The sequence below is a fragment of the Trachemys scripta genome, chromosome 7, assembly GCF_013100865.1.
Source record: "Trachemys scripta elegans isolate TJP31775 chromosome 7, CAS_Tse_1.0, whole genome shotgun sequence".
NCBI classification, from domain to species: Eukaryota; Metazoa; Chordata; order Testudines; family Emydidae; genus Trachemys; species Trachemys scripta.
The window spans coordinates 40,428,797-40,444,636 of NC_048304.1; the positions used below are offsets into that span (position 1 = coordinate 40,428,797).

The following is a 15,840-nucleotide window of genomic DNA, read 5'->3' on the forward strand; positions in this document are numbered from 1 at the left end:
TAGAAATAGACACATCTCCAACCTGTTTCCACAGAACCTAAGCTTACATTTACAAAGAATCAAGCTTCTAGCATCTATGAATGCACAGAAAGCTTTCTGGATGTAAGCGTAAAGTAGCCTGATGCAGCAATCTCTATCTGAATCTGTTGACAAACAATGGGCCAAATTGAGATGTGATGTAAACGATAGTACCGTAGGTGCAAGTTGGCAAATTGGTGTAAGTCATGGGTGAGTGTTTGGCGTGTGAATAAGATTCATTAACCCTGGCTCAGGGAGGTTGTCTCAAAATTCAGAGACAGATCTCTACAGGTACAAGACACTGTTTTAGTTGCTTGCCTTCTTGAATATTTCTAAATGTAACATCAAGTACAAAACCCAACCCAACAAAACATAAAAGATGTACAGCACAGCTTGGGGAGAAGATATAGAAGTGTGTGAGAATTAACCAGTACAGGTAAATAAGAGAATTTTTGAGTGGGTGAACCTACATATAGGAGTATACAACACTCAGAACCAGGTCCCTGCCTACTAGCTCTCAGGCAAGAGAGAAAGACAAAGCTGATCAATAGCTTGATTTTATTGCTGCTGAATTCATCCAAACAATTTCTATTTATTATTGAGGGTAATGCAACTACAAGCAGGCTTTTTACATTAGCTGTAGGCTTTTTTAAAAATAAATCTGATAGAGATGTATATATTCATAATAGGCACAGCTCTCAAACCCGCCAAGAAAGGTGCCAACGGGACCTTCGGCACTGCAGAGGTTGAGTGCCACTGTTGCGTATGAATAAACTGTAGCAATCCATGACCAAACCATCCATAGGTTTGTGAAAGTAGTAGAGGCTATTTTTTCACCTGTGCTAACTCCCAGGAGCATCTTAGGAAAAGAGGAAATGAGGCTTTCCCTCTAAACTGTCATTTAATTTTAAAACAAATACCTGAACAAGTTGTCAGAGTTATGACTTTTCATTATTTTTATCACAGCTCCATGACTTGCCATTTCTTGCAGGATAAATCATGACTTCCACCAATATTAAGCTAATTAAAAGGCACATTTATAGTAATATTCTTCGCTTTTCTGTCTTTTCCTCCCACAGTATGGTCTTCTAAAATGCTTTGAGGTGCAGTGACAAGGTGGCTGAGTAATATCTTTTATTGGACCAACTTCTGTTGGTGAGACAGACAAGCTTTCAAGCTTACATTGAGCTCTTCTTGATGGGCCATGACATTTCTACATGATACTGTCAGTTTTGTTCTGCTAAATTAATGGAGTCTCTGCTAGAAACAACAAACATGGCAATTTGGGGCTGTAATGGCAAATTCTCACCTAATTATCCTTTAACTAAAAGTCAGCTATTTCCTTCCTAAGGAGCTATCCCAGAAGAACATGTTTTTTGCAGGTTTTTTTTCCTGAAATAAAATGTCTGTTCCAAGACATTTTGGCAACTTTTGTTTTACAATGAGTTAGGGACTTCTAAGAGTTTTTAGTAATTTGAACAGAATTTTTAAATGACTCATTACTCCATTGTTAGTACCATATTAAAATTAAAAAATGGATTGGAAAAAACATGAGCCTAGAATCATCTGAAGTTTTTTGGCAAATGCTTGTTGAAATTTTGAAAGGACGTAAATTTTACTGAATGCTTTGAAATGAACATATGGAAAATGTTACAACATATTTCAACATTTAATTATGAGGAATTCAATTAATTAGTTAAATAATTGTTTGGAAATAAAATGTTTTTCTGACTTCATTTTCTTTGATCTGTTAAACAGACATCAGAGTTGACCTCCGTATTGTTAGCATCACTATTCATTTTTTTACTTCAGGCTCATAAGAAATAATTCCCCATGAGACAGGAGAGCAGAAACAGTTTTCTCACAAAAACACACTAATAACAGTCACATAAAATGAGAGTTTTCAGATCATTTAAAAAATAACTGTCAAATCACATTGCAACCCATTCCTTGGGTCCATCATACAATAATAGAATCCTAAAATGGTTTAACTTAAAATGCTATTTTCTTAACAATATGTTAATAAGACACATAATATTGTTATATACTTGCAGATTTATTGGACTTATAATTCATTATAATATAAAATAATAGTAAAATATGATAGATGTGAAGAGGGTAAATGATCTGCTAGTTTGTTATCAAAAGAGGTTTGCTCAACTCTACTCTGCAATATTTCATAGAAAATGAGGGACTCAACTAATAAATTCTTTTAGATTTTATAGCATTTTATAGAAATGTTATTTTTAATGGACAGGAAATGTTTAATGTCATGATATAGAAGCAATTTAACTATGTGCATGACATGGCTTGAAAGATTCACTTACACACACAGATGGAGTAGAGGAAAGATTTTCCCCATCTGATGCAAGCATATCAGGATAACTGATTTGCATGAACGATAACATAACTGTTATAGAAATTATATAAAATAGACTATGACAATATAAATTTTCATGAAGAACATTGCTTTTGTGTTTGGCTTGAAAACTATAATATGATAGAATTCAAATTAGAAAGAACTATCAGGATATTGTAATGTGCTATGACAAGTTAAAATTATCTATTCCTTCCCCCGCCCCCGTTGAAAAGAGCTTGTGTTAGAACACACTGAGCTAGAATCTGGGACCAAGGGAGTTCTGGGCCACCGATGCTTCCGCATTGCCAGAGGACACATAGGCTAGGTAGTTCAAGAAGGCTAGGAGGATCATGTGAGGCTGCGCTCCGCAGGGAGTACTGCCCAGCAGAACCTGAGTGGGAACCCCTCACAGCCCCCTGATTGGCTGATGCCAGTACTTAAACCAGGAAACCATGAAGGGGAGCTGTCTGAGAAACACCACTGACTGCCTACCCATCTCTGCTCCTGACCCTGCTTGCAACAGACCCTAGACTATGGCTTCCAACCCCAGTTTGTCCTCAACTTTGCTATTTGTCTATAACCTGGTACACCACCCTGATCTCCTGGTAACCTGACCCTTCTTGCTTTCTGATACCTGATGTGATGTTGCCCACCATAATGATTTAAAGAAATATGCTTATGAGTGTAAATATGACATAACTGGAATATGTTTTATGCCAGATATGCCACGTAACATATCTTTGCAAAGGTTATGATCTACTAAATATATTCATCCTATTTGTATGCATGTATCATTTTTATATCTGAAGTTATGAGCTTTGGCTCTATGCTTGTATTTAAAGTGTTTGTTGTAGGGAGCACATAAGTCAGATTTGGTCAATAATTGGGAGTACTTAACTAGCAATGGACTTTGGGAGATGCCAATCCACATCTGAGCTTTCCTGGGAATGTTCAAACTAACATGTAAACAATGGCAGCGGCCTGCAAAAAGCTGGATCATTCATAGACATGTGACTTGCCCAGGTGGCTACAGACTCCATCTTGTTGCTGTGATTTTGTACAGGAGAACAAAGGGGTTTCCGCTCACAAGAGAGAGAATTTAAAAGGCCCTGGAAACCCCTCCATTTTGTCTTCAGCTGGCTCAAAAGATAGCCTCTCCACCCCAAAGAAATGCCTGAAAGAAACTGGAACAAAGGACAGTAACTACGGGGGTGTGAGTGATTGCTGGACCCAGACTAGGAAAGAGTCTAGTCTGTGAAAGAAGCCTATTGGAACATCTCTGAGGATGAGATTTACCTGCATTTAGTTTTCTACTGTATTAGGCTTAGACTTGCATGTTTTTGTTTTATTTTGTTTGTTTGGTAATTTACTTTGTTCTGTCTGTTATTACTTGGAACCACTTAATACCTGGGGGAGCAAACAGCTGTGCATATCTCTCTATCAGTGTTATAGAGGGTGAACAATTTATGAGTTTACCCTATAAAAGCTTTATACAGAGTAAAACGGATTTATTTGGGGTTTGGACCCCATTGGGAACTGGGTATCCGGGTGCTGGAGACTGGAGCACTTTTTAAGCTGTTTTCAATTGAGCCTGCAGCTTTTGGGGGACATGGTTCAGAGTTGGGTCTGTGTTTGCAGCAGGCTAGCGGATCTGGCTCAACAAATCTGAAGCTGCCAGGGAAAACGAGCTCAGAGGTAGTCTCAGCATATCAGGTGGCAGTCTGAAGGGGGTCTCTGTGACCCAACCCGTCACATCTGATTCTCCGTTTACCTTCTGGCCTGTCGAGGACTCTGACCTACTGGTAGCATGACTCCAGTGCTTAATGTGTGCCAGGGCTTGGCAGTTCACAGCCCCAGCACCTCTGGGCTTGCCACGTCAGTTATGAAAATAAAAAAATTGCTAAAGCCCCGGGTACCTCTTTCATTACAAATTAAGCCTGCCTCCTGATGCCTGACTCTTGGTTCACCCTCTGGCCCATCTCAGGCTCTGACCTACCAGTAATCTGACTCGGCTTGACTCCTGACTCCTGTTCCAACCAGTAGGTCTGACTGCACTCATTCTGGTCCTGACAGCTTGGCCTCCACTGATCAGAATCAAAGCATGTCAAATCATTAGCTCACATTAAATTAGCTGAGCAAATGGCAAATAGTGACATAAAGCAACAGTGATGATCACAGACCATCCCAACAGACCACCAGAATATGGTGATTATGTCACTGTATATAAAGTTCTTCTTTGGATATCTGTCCACGTGGATCCCACTCTCCTGACTCAATGGGTGCACCAAACTAAACTGCCACCAACCTGCAGCAGCACCTTCTGCCGTGGCACCACAATCCTAGCTCTGACCTGGTGAGGAGGGGATACCCATAGGGGCAAGGAAGAGAGTGCCTTGGAGTATGAGCCCAGCCCACACTCACCCTGCAGCAGCAGCTCCCGTCCCACAGGGCTGGACCCAGCTCTTTGCTCAAGGTGTGGCAGCCTGGTGTACGGGGTCACAGCTCCCTTCAGGTTTGGCCCCTCTTTGACGCCTCATGCTGTATCCTTATGGGTTTCAATTCCAGCCATACTGGCCCTCGTTCACAGCATTCTGCCCACTATAGTATCAGTCACCCTAGGTCTATGGGTAAATCACCACCACCAGGGAACCTCAAAGAGTGGTTTAGTCATCCCAAAGGGAAGATGTGTGGGCACAGGGCCAAGAAATACAAAGTGAGGGGGTGATAATTTGATCAGCAGGGAGATCCTTTGACTCCGTTGGAATTTGCTTCATCTTCAGCAGATGAAGCGGTCACTTCATCAGTGCCATTTATGATGGGTGATTTTAAAACTTCAAAGCTCCTTAAAAGGATGGCTGATACACTATAAATAATCCAAGAAAAAAAATCATACAAAGTGTTGGATATCTTATACCCAGTTATGTTTAGCAATGCCCATTAATGGGGGGATTCTAGACCCAACCAAAAATCTTTGGCAGACCCCCACCTTCCATCTCTGCTACATCAAAGCAAGTGGACTGTCAATAACAAGTTCCTCAAAAAGGGTTTTGAGTATTTCTATATTCACCCAGTTCCAGAAGTATTGGTTCATTTATGGCTAGAAATGAAAAATCAAGACATCCTGCTCCACCGAAGTCTGTCACAAAAGATAAGGAATCAAAAAGTTCGCTCTTTTTGGAAGAAAGATGATTTTTTTTTTAATGGAGATATCCCATCTCCTAGAACTGGAAGGGACCTTGAAAGGTCATCGAGTCCAGCCCCCTGCCTTCACTAGCAGGACCAAGTACTGATTTTGCCCCAGATCCCCAAGTGGCCCCCTCAAGGATTGAACTCACAACCCTGGGTTTAGCAGGCCAATGCTCAAACCACTGAGCTATCCTTCCCGCAAGATATACTCCTTTGCTAGTTTAAAGGTCAGAATTTCCAACTAACCGGGCTTCTCTAGCCAAGGATGAATATCTTTAATGAAATGAAGTTTCCCAGTTCTTTAAGTCTTCTCTGTATGCTTTAATTGCTAAAATGACTTTACAAGCAGCACTGGATGGTGTTGACACAGCCACAAGATCAATAGCTACTGGTGTCACAATGAAGAGAACCCCGTGGTTGGTTGTGCCTGGTATCCCCAAAAAAGTCCAGATGGTGATGGAGAAATTATCTTTTGAAGGACATGATTTATTTAGCTCAAGTAAATATGTCTATGCATCCAGCTCACAAGAAGTATTTATATTTTGTGGTAACGGCTATATGTTAACAATTCAAAGTCCTCCTTTTTAGTCCCTCCACTGCCCCAAAGAACATAAGAATGACCATACTGGGTCAGATCAAAGGTCCATCCAGCCCAGGATTCTGTCTACCAACAGTGGCCAATACCAGGTGCCCGAGAGGGAGTGAACCTAACAGGTAATGATCAAGTGATCTCTCTCCTGCCATCCATTTCCACCCTATATCAAACAGAAGCTAGGGACACCATTCCTTACCCATCCTGGCTAATAGCCATTAATAGACTTAACCTCCATGAATTTATCTAGTTCTCTTTTAAACCCTGTTATAGTCCTAGCCTTCACAACCTCCTTAGGCAAGGAGTTCCACAGGTTGACTGTGCGCTGTGTGAAAAATTTCTTCCTTTTATTTGTTTTAAACCTGCTGCCCATTAATTTCATTTGGTGGCCCCTAGTTCTTATATTATGGGAACAAGTAAATAACTTTTCCTCATTCACTTTCTCCACACCACTCATGATTTTATATACCTCTACCATATCCCCCCTTAGTCTCCTCTTTTCCAAGCTGAAAAGTCCTAGCCTCTTTAATCTCTCCTCATATGGGACCTGTTCCAAACCCCTAATCATTTTAGTTGCCCTTTTCTGAACTTTTTCTAATGCCAGTATATCTTTTTTGAGATGAGGCGACCACATCTGTACGCAGTATTCAAGATGTGGGCGTACCATGGTTTATAAAGGGCAATAAGATATTCTCCATCTTATTCTCTATCCCTTCCCCCCCCTTTTTTTAGCTGCCCATTTAAGGAGACAGTGTGTTCATATTTACCCTTACCTCGACATTTGTTCAATTTTGGGAAAATCATCTCACCCACGTCTGTCTCATGTTACTGGGACCCGTGGCATAATGTATTTTCAGAATACCATATGCCAAACTTTACCTCAGAGCCTTTTAGAGGTGGCTGAATTTGCAGGTAACAGATCCTGAACAAGTCCTACCACCTCTTCGCTGGTGGAATGATGCACACAATGCTTGTCACAGCATACCTTTTCATTTCCCCATTCTTCAGCAAGACACGGATAGGATAATAGATGCCTCTAAGAAGTACATCTGGATCATTTTCAGACTCTCAGACTGTGACCCCCTTCAGACTCCCATTTAGAGATAAATGTTTTGGAACTCGGAGCAATAAGTCTGACATGCAAATTGTTCCTACATCTCTTATAAGGAAAAACCACTCAGGTCATAACAGACAATACCACAGCAATATAAGCAATGTATTTAATAAACAGGCAAGGAGAGGCAAGATCAGCTCCTTTTTCTCAAGACGTATTTCTTCTTGGGAGTGGTAAGATCAGAATTCTGAAAAATCAAAAATCTTGAAATTTGCATGAACTGAAAAATCCGTAAAAATATTTGCATTCAGTCAATTCAATTATTAGTTTCAATAATTTTGAATTTTTTTATTTTAAACCTCTCTTTTTCTTATTATAAGTTAACTTAAATTTCAAATTGAAAAGTCATTGTGAACCAAAAAATTGAACTGTTCAATGTCAATTTCAAAACTTTTTTCAAAAAAAAATTTCAACAGGAAATCCATTGAAACGGAACATTTCCCCTAAAATATCCGGTTTTGATAATTTGGCATTTTCTGACCCCCCCAAAAAAAAAATCATCAAAAACCAGCTTCATTCACAATCTGCCCTCCTTCCCTACTGCAACAGAGTATTTTTATTCAATATTCTGACCGGCAGCTGAGACCATTTTATGGGACCACTGTTATGCCCTCGAGGTTCTGCAGAGCATATGCGTCAATGGACACTGCTGATTAAAAGATTCCAACCCTGTGTGCATGGGGCACATGCACACCAAGAGTGGGATCCACCTGGACAGAACAACTTGAGAAGCCACCAGTACTGTAAGGTAACCATTCTTTTTTTTTGAAATTTAGTTGTAAACAGAATTGCCCAGAGTTTCCCATTCTAAAGAAAAAAACCCAATTAAAATCCATTTGTAATATGCACATTAAGGGCACTTTGATAATGAGTAACACTCATGCATAGAACCACTGTAATATTTAAAAATTCTTTTATGAAAATATACATTGTTGTCTCCTATTTATAATTTAAGTGTAATAACCCCAGAGCCTATCACAAAGACTATATTATTTTATTAGATTTATAGAAATGGGCCAAAACAAAACCTTTAAAACCAAAATCCTATGAAATTTTGGGGACCAGTCACAATCCAAGAGCTCAGTACATTCTCTGAAAAACAAAATGGTTTTGGTCAAGACAAATGGCCAAAAAATTGTTGAATAGGCTATTTTATTAACATTCAAGAAAATCTTTTTAGCCACTGAATTCAGAAGATCAAGCAGTACATAAACTACTTTACACTATTTTTATCCTTATCTTTTAATTGCATAAAGGGAATTAACCTCCGCTCTCAGTTAAATAAAAAGTGGTTATAGTAATTTTCTGGAGCAGGCTCAGAAAGATTTTCAACAAACACCATCCATGGGAGCACAATTCTCTTAACAGAACGGTGCAAGGGAGATATTTTAGGAAATGTAAAAAGAACAGGAGTACTTGTGGCACCTTAGAGACCCACTTCTTCGGATGCTGTAGTCCACGAAAGCTTATGCTCTAATAAATTTGTTAGTCTCTAAGGTGCCACAAGTACTCCTGTTCTTTTTGCGGATACAGACTAACACGGCTGCTGCTCTGAAACCTGTCATTAGGAAATGTAAATAATTTTTAAGTTGGTGAAATGAGCTCTGCATTACAGTGCCAACTAAATATACCACTAAACAATGAAATTATGGTTTCCAAAGTCAGCAGTAATAAGGATAATGAGCAAAATTTTTTTAAAAGTAAAGTTTTAGCTTGTTATAGATGCTTAGCCACAATAATTAAAATCAGAAACAACTTCCAATTCATTATACAATGAATAAGCAATTTGGTGACCAACACTATAAGTCTAATGCTGACTGCACTGCATTTCATCTAAAAGCTGCCAAACCTATAATGGAATGGAAAAAATATGTAATATATCCCTTTGATAATTACCTACTGTTTCTTTATGGGCTATTTTCAGTAATCAGGTCCTGCATCATCATCATAAGTGTACCCATTCGTATCTTATAATAAACAAGTACCCCAAGGGAACATCAATAAACAATGCATCAAAGCCAGAGTTCTTTGACACTACTTCAGTGCTTGCAGAAATACGAAAAGAAAGCAACACACAAACACTGAATTCACATTTAGTCCACACAGTCGGACAGGGAATTGCCTTTGCTTTTGTCTGGCTCTGAGCAAGAAAGATAAGCTAACAAAATATTAGCTAGGCATAGGTAAACTGCAGTCTCTTTGCAACATCCAAAGCCCTTAATACAAGAGGGCACAGAAAACAATGGACAGAAATGAGTTCCAGGTTCGTTACAAGTATTAAAAAGAAAGCAATTTTATCACCTTTGGCCATAAAGGTGTCTGATGAAATTAGCATGAGGTCAGCATGCCTAAAAAAGAAGGACAAAACACCTTGAAAGAATATTTAAATAAAATGGAAAATATGTAAGTTATGTGGAAGAAGAGATGAGGCAAATGAATTTGAGGACTGGCAAAGCTCCCCCTTTATTTACATGAGAGATCTTTCAGTGAGTCATTAGAAAATTGCACCAGATGGTTAGCAGGTATAAACTGGCATAGCTCCATTGGCTTAAATAGAATTATGCCAATTCACGCCAGTTGAGGATCAAACCTATATATTTTGATTTAAAAAATAATTCATATTAGAAGTGACACCTATGGGACAGTGTCTGACATAGAATTTATGGTTATTAACTCCAGGGGAGGCAGCTTGTTTTGCCAAAGTTATTTTTAGAAGAAAAAGGAAGATCTGTGTTGCAGTGTAACGAAGATTTCTCTTAAGATATTTTGTCATTTTGGATTCTGTTCTGCCAGGACTACTAGGGAAGATGAGGATTATACACCCAGAATCTTTTATAGATGTGCTGCCAGAATCTTTTTTGGGGTGGGGTAATGGGATTTACAAACCCCAGGCTGAGCACAGGCAGAAGGGAGAGGAAGGCTGATCACACCTCTGAGCAGCTGCCAGGAGTGCCAATCATGGAGACACGCACCCACAGCTGTGACCAATAAAGAAACAAGCCCTGCTATAAAGGAGGGAGACAAGAGAGGAAAGAGGAGGCAGCAAGGTCTGGGATAGCAGAAGGACAACAGCCCCATGCCAAGCTGCCTCTGAAAACAAGGAGACTGTAAGCCCTGAGATTTAGGGGCTGATAGACTCAAAATAGGTTAAGAGTTTACAAACTGTTCTAGTTGCAGACAAATTGAAGTAGATAGTGAGGGGAAAGCTGGGACCCCTAGAGAGACTGCAATTTTTACAAGTGTAAAAATAACAGAGTATACAGAATTATAACAAAAGTGAAATCATGCATATTCTTCATGGAAATAAACCCGTGCTTAAAGCCACTAAGAAACGTCTGTATAATCTAAACACAAACTTTTCAGTTGAACTGAAGTACAGATGATGCTGCATATGCAAGAAGCAAGGTGAATCAATGCACCTACATATGCAAGTTCTAATCCCAATGCAACAACTATATCAGGATTTAACATTTCAGCTAAGCAGAAGCTGATCTTCCAGAACACAGAATCCCATTATCTGAAGTAGGGCATATGAACAATTTTCATTATTTGCACTCCATAAATAAGGTGGTTTCCCCCCTTACCCCCTCTAAGGGATTCATAAGCTTTTAAAGTGATTAGAACCCAAGATTATAAATAGAATACACATGTATGAAGGTTTTAAATGTATGACTTTTAGGATTTCTGCATTAACTATAAGTGAGTCATGCAGGTCATCCCAAATGAAGCCCAATAAAACCATTAAACTGTCAGAAATGCCATTTTGACTCCTTGCTTCTACCTAATCCACATTTTATGACACAAGAGGAAGGTTTTGTTTTGGTTTTAAAATCAAAGTTGTTTTAAGTTGGAATCTCAGGTGTGGTTTGGGGACAGAAGGATTAGGGGCCAGAGTTCAGGTGATGATAGATGAAATAAATTTTCTTTATCACAGTTTATCACATGACTGTAGAAATAGGGAATTTATCACACAGGTGGATTTTTCTACAGCTTTACTATAAAATATGAAATACTGGCTTTATACAGATTTCAGGGAAACATAAGACTCACACATAATCCTTCAGAGCAGCCTAATGTGTACATTTGATGTTCTATTAAAAAAAAACCAACACAGTATTTCCTAACATGTACAACATTGCGGCCAACCTGATATCCAGGCAAGGAGGATTCAAACAGAATGATTAAGAAACCTACTAAAAAAATCTATCATGCAAATTAAATGGGATGTAAGGGCAGGAAGGAGAGAGATTGCCACCAGACTGCCACAGCATTCAACACAAAATCCCACTCTCTTTGTAAAGGATGGTCAGGTCCCAAAGTGAATTATAGTTATTAGTTCTATACCACAGAAGTAGTGTGATCTAATGGACTGAGCATGTGACTTGGAGTTGGGAATTCCTTATTTCTACTCTTAGCATTTCTAATTTACCTTGGCTTTATCCTCTGTGTTATACTGTTTCCTCAACTGTAAAATGGGAATAATCCTCCCCGCATTTGTTTTAATGATTAATAATCAAGCATTATATAGATATATCAGATACAAACCAATGATCCCCTAACCTATCCCCTACATTGTCGTCATAAAGGGAAGAACGGGAGTACTTGTGGCACCTTAGAGACTAACAAATTTATTAGAGCATAAGCTTTCGTGGACTACAGCCCACTTCTTCGGATGCATAAGTGGGCTGTAGTCCACAAAAGCTTATGCTCTAATAAATTTGTTAGTCTCTAAGGTGCCACAAGGACTCCTGTTCTTCTTTTTGCGGATACAGACTAACACGGCTGCTACTCTGAAACCTGACATAAAGGGAGTGAACACTATTCTCATTATCATGACATCAGAGTGCCTCTATTTCTTACTATGTTCTATTATTTTTATATAAAAAGTTATTTTCTTTTTAAGCTTTCAAATAAAGGCTAAAATCAGCCAAAGACAAAGTATAATTCTGCAGACACTTCACACATGCAACCGATTTTTTACATATGGTGGCAGAATAACATCTGTGAATTTTAGGTTTGGATTTTTAACCTTTTAGTTGCTAACCTCTCCCTGGCAAAGACACTTGACAAATGTTGTCTTCATCCAAACATAATATTAAAAACAACTTGCCATCTGGCAACCCGCATTTGCAACTGTAGTACAGTCACTGATGTGCCAAAGTAACAAAGGGCTGTTAATTATTGTTACAGAGAAAAGAACTTCCTCCAGAGTAGATTTATTTTATGTTGAAAGCAAATATCAATTCATACTTATGCCTGCAACTTATTTTCTCAAGGGGAACCCATCTCTGTTCCTCGTACAACTTCAACATTGGACCCTCACACATTGCCTAACACAAAGTTTCTCCCTTATTTTCTAGATGACAGTTCACAAGGGGAGCTTTTCTGATCTGACTTCCTCTAAAGAATCCACTGAGACAAAATGAAAATCTTGCCACCTTTTTCTTGCAATAGTTCATAAAACCCTATTTTTGCTATAATTAAATAATGCCAACTGAACAATCAAGGCCTTTTCTCAGTTATACGGTTTGCACCTAAGTTTTGTGTCATCCAATTGACAATGGTAATTAGAACATTAAACAAAAATAAACAACTTCAATACAGTTCTTTTAATTGATACTTAAGTATCAGATAATAGGCACTTTAACTTGTGTGACATACCTCAGGCCTTACTGGATCTTCAATACCAACTACACAAATGCAGGTCAGGTCAGTTAAAATGTCATTTTCACTGTCCCAGTCTGGTTCTGGGTTGCTGCTGAAGTCCCGGTATGCGATGCAAATAGTTCTCAGTCCATCGCAGGCCATGGGTTCAATCACTTTCTTCACCATCTCATCCCGGTCACGGGGTCTGAAGACACGAATCTCACCTGCTGCATTAATGATTCTAGAACACCTGTAAGAAAAGGATGCGAATTGCATTTGTTTGGTTTCTGGCTTCCATTATACCTGATCATTTCATCCAACACCACACTTTTTTTTTTGGTTAGTTTTAATTTCTAGTGCACTCCACAAACAAAATCAACAGATTCATTATTCTAATGTTAGGTAAGAGAATATACCTATGATTTTTACAATTGCTGGGCAGATATCTGACATTTCAGTTAGACTATGTAATTTCCATTAGGTCCATAATTAGTGAGGAAGTTACAAACAAATTGAAAAAAAACTTGCTAATCCAAATGTGTCGTATATGTTCATATCAGCTAACAAGAGGACATTTGGATTTATATCCCTACATGATAAAAGCACATTTCAAAAGTGCATCTGTTTACAATCTAATGGGGAGAGAGGAGACGAGAGAGCAGAGACATGCCAACTGCAGTATCCCTTGGCAGCTAAGAGAAGACAGGAAAGATGACCATTGACATTGTCCATCCAGACAATTGTGCAAGACTGATTACTTTAAAAAAGGATAAAAGAATAATCACAGTAAAATGTATGTTATATTCCTGCAATAAGGTTAGTACCTATTACCTGGAACTATTATTTAGTTTCCAACTTCAAACCAAGACAAGAAGGGCTTGATCCTATTCTCACTGAAGTCAGTGGCAAAATCCCCATATATTTTAGTGCTGTGGGATCACTCCAAGTCACAATAAATAAGGCAAAGAGACACAGTACACTTACTTCTTCAGAACAATTTCAGAAGCACCTTTGCTGTACATTCGGAAACTGCCATCTGGCATTTTAACGACAGTGCTCATTGACTTTCTCACGGAGTTAAACGTGTATACTTTGTAGAGTTTCTCCTCAGGGATTAGATTCCGAACAGGCTGGTAATCTTGCTTCAGTTGCAGGACAAACCCCAACAGGCCACATTCTGTCTTGTTGCCAACCTGACGAGGCAGGCCACCTTCCTTTTCTGGTGGCTGAAGGGAAGAAGGCATCAGATTTCAGCCCCTCATTTTCTCACCTTTGACAGTATACTCTACTTTTCAAGCCCAATAAATAATGAGGCCCCAGACTACTAGTTAAGATCTAAAACCTTTACAGTAAAATCATAACTCAACCAATTTTAAAGAGCCAGTGGAAATTCTATAGAATTACAACAGACTGAAAATAATCTATTTGATAATGGAGCAACTTTTTCTTTTTAAATAACCAGTATAATTCTCTTCCACCTTTTTACCCTCTGGCCATTCAAGATTTTATGATGGTTATGGTATGTGTCATTAAAAATAAATGCATTTTCCTCAGGGTCAATGTATGTTCACAAACAGAACAATACTTTTTGTCCTTTGTATTGCTCTGAATCATGTTGCTTTGCTGTTTTTCATGGTGTGGTGGATGTTTTAAAGTAACATTCATCCACTATAATTTTGAACCTCATTTTTTTTTAAATAAATCAACATCTAATCAGAAGAATAAATAATCAATGGTATTTCCAGTGATCCATGAACATAATGTCTGTATCAGTAGTTAAGTACTTCTAAATATCTATAAGTTACTATAGTATTTCAGTCTGCTACTTCAGACTGTAAATGCTTCATATGGAAAAAAGGGGGTTAAGTTATGACAATTATACTAACCCAGCAACTCTAGCCATTCTTAATGGTACTACCCTTAGAAGAAAAATTTTTATTAGAAAATATTAATCCTCCCTTGCTAATGTAAAAAAAAAGAAGTACAAAATAAAAGAAAACATTAGAAACAATATGGAGTATCAGCTGTAATAAAGCTAAAAAAAACAATAGTTAGGTCATTAATAATGCTCCAAAAGACTGTAGTGGTCAAGTTTATTAGCTGAAGACTACTGAGGTCTTCAATCATCTTGCACTCAGCAAAGCTATCAAGTCAAATTCAGCCTTCGCATAAGTAGACAAAACTCCAATGAAATCACTGAAGTTGGTGCATTAAATCCATAGGGACTAGAAGTGGGGAAAATCCTTTCACAATTTTGATTTGCAATGTTTTGCAATATTTGAAATAAACTTACACTTAAATTCTTTGCTGAATCAGGGCTTAAGTCATTGTCTTCAATGAGACTTATGGTTTGCTTAAGTGCTTTGCTGAATAAAAAGTCTGCTTAAGTGCTTTGCTGCATTCAGAAATATGTCCAAACTTTACTTTGTTATTGATTCTGACACCATTGTTGCTTGGAAACAGCTGTATGCTGAAGAGCATCATGGTGAATGATGAAATTGAAATCTCAGACCAACCACCCCACTTTAGATTTGAAATCCTGTATCCAGTAATGATACAAGTGGAATCACCAGGAGTAGCCATAGTATTTTTTTAATGTAATTATCCCAGAGAATCACCTAAAACAGTAATGATTGATTTACAAGACAAGGACAAGTAGATAAAGTTAGACTAGACTAGGACTAAAGCAGACTAATAGATAAGTGACCTTTACAGAAAAGCTTTCTCCAAGAGTATTTCTTTATATGCTTTAGGAAGAAATGCATCTATGGCCAAGTAAAAAAACGTCAGGCTAAAAATCTCTGTCCCAAAGATGTTTCTTTTTTCAAAAATGAACAAAATTTCTAACTGAGCAAAACAGCATTCCTTCTGTCAACTGCAAGCCTCATAACTCACTTAATCTGACTGTTTCCTTTACCTTATTCA

The 15,840-nt window shown here is 38.3% G+C and overlaps 1 protein-coding gene across 8 annotated transcripts in view; it reads right to left on the reverse strand.

Moving 5' to 3' along the window:
* The window catches only part of ATP2B2 (ATPase plasma membrane Ca2+ transporting 2), a 541,726-nt gene that overhangs the window by 82,912 nt on the left and 442,974 nt on the right, over positions 1-15,840 (reverse strand). For all 8 annotated transcript variants that reach the window (XM_034775811.1, XM_034775816.1, XM_034775812.1 and 5 more), the window contains 2 exons: positions 13,900-14,141; positions 12,931-13,165 (listed from right to left, as the gene is read on the reverse strand). In XM_034775811.1, coding sequence (XP_034631702.1) covers positions 12,931-13,165; positions 13,900-14,141 — 477 coding nt within the window. The remainder of the gene's footprint in view (positions 1-12,930; positions 13,166-13,899; positions 14,142-15,840) is intronic.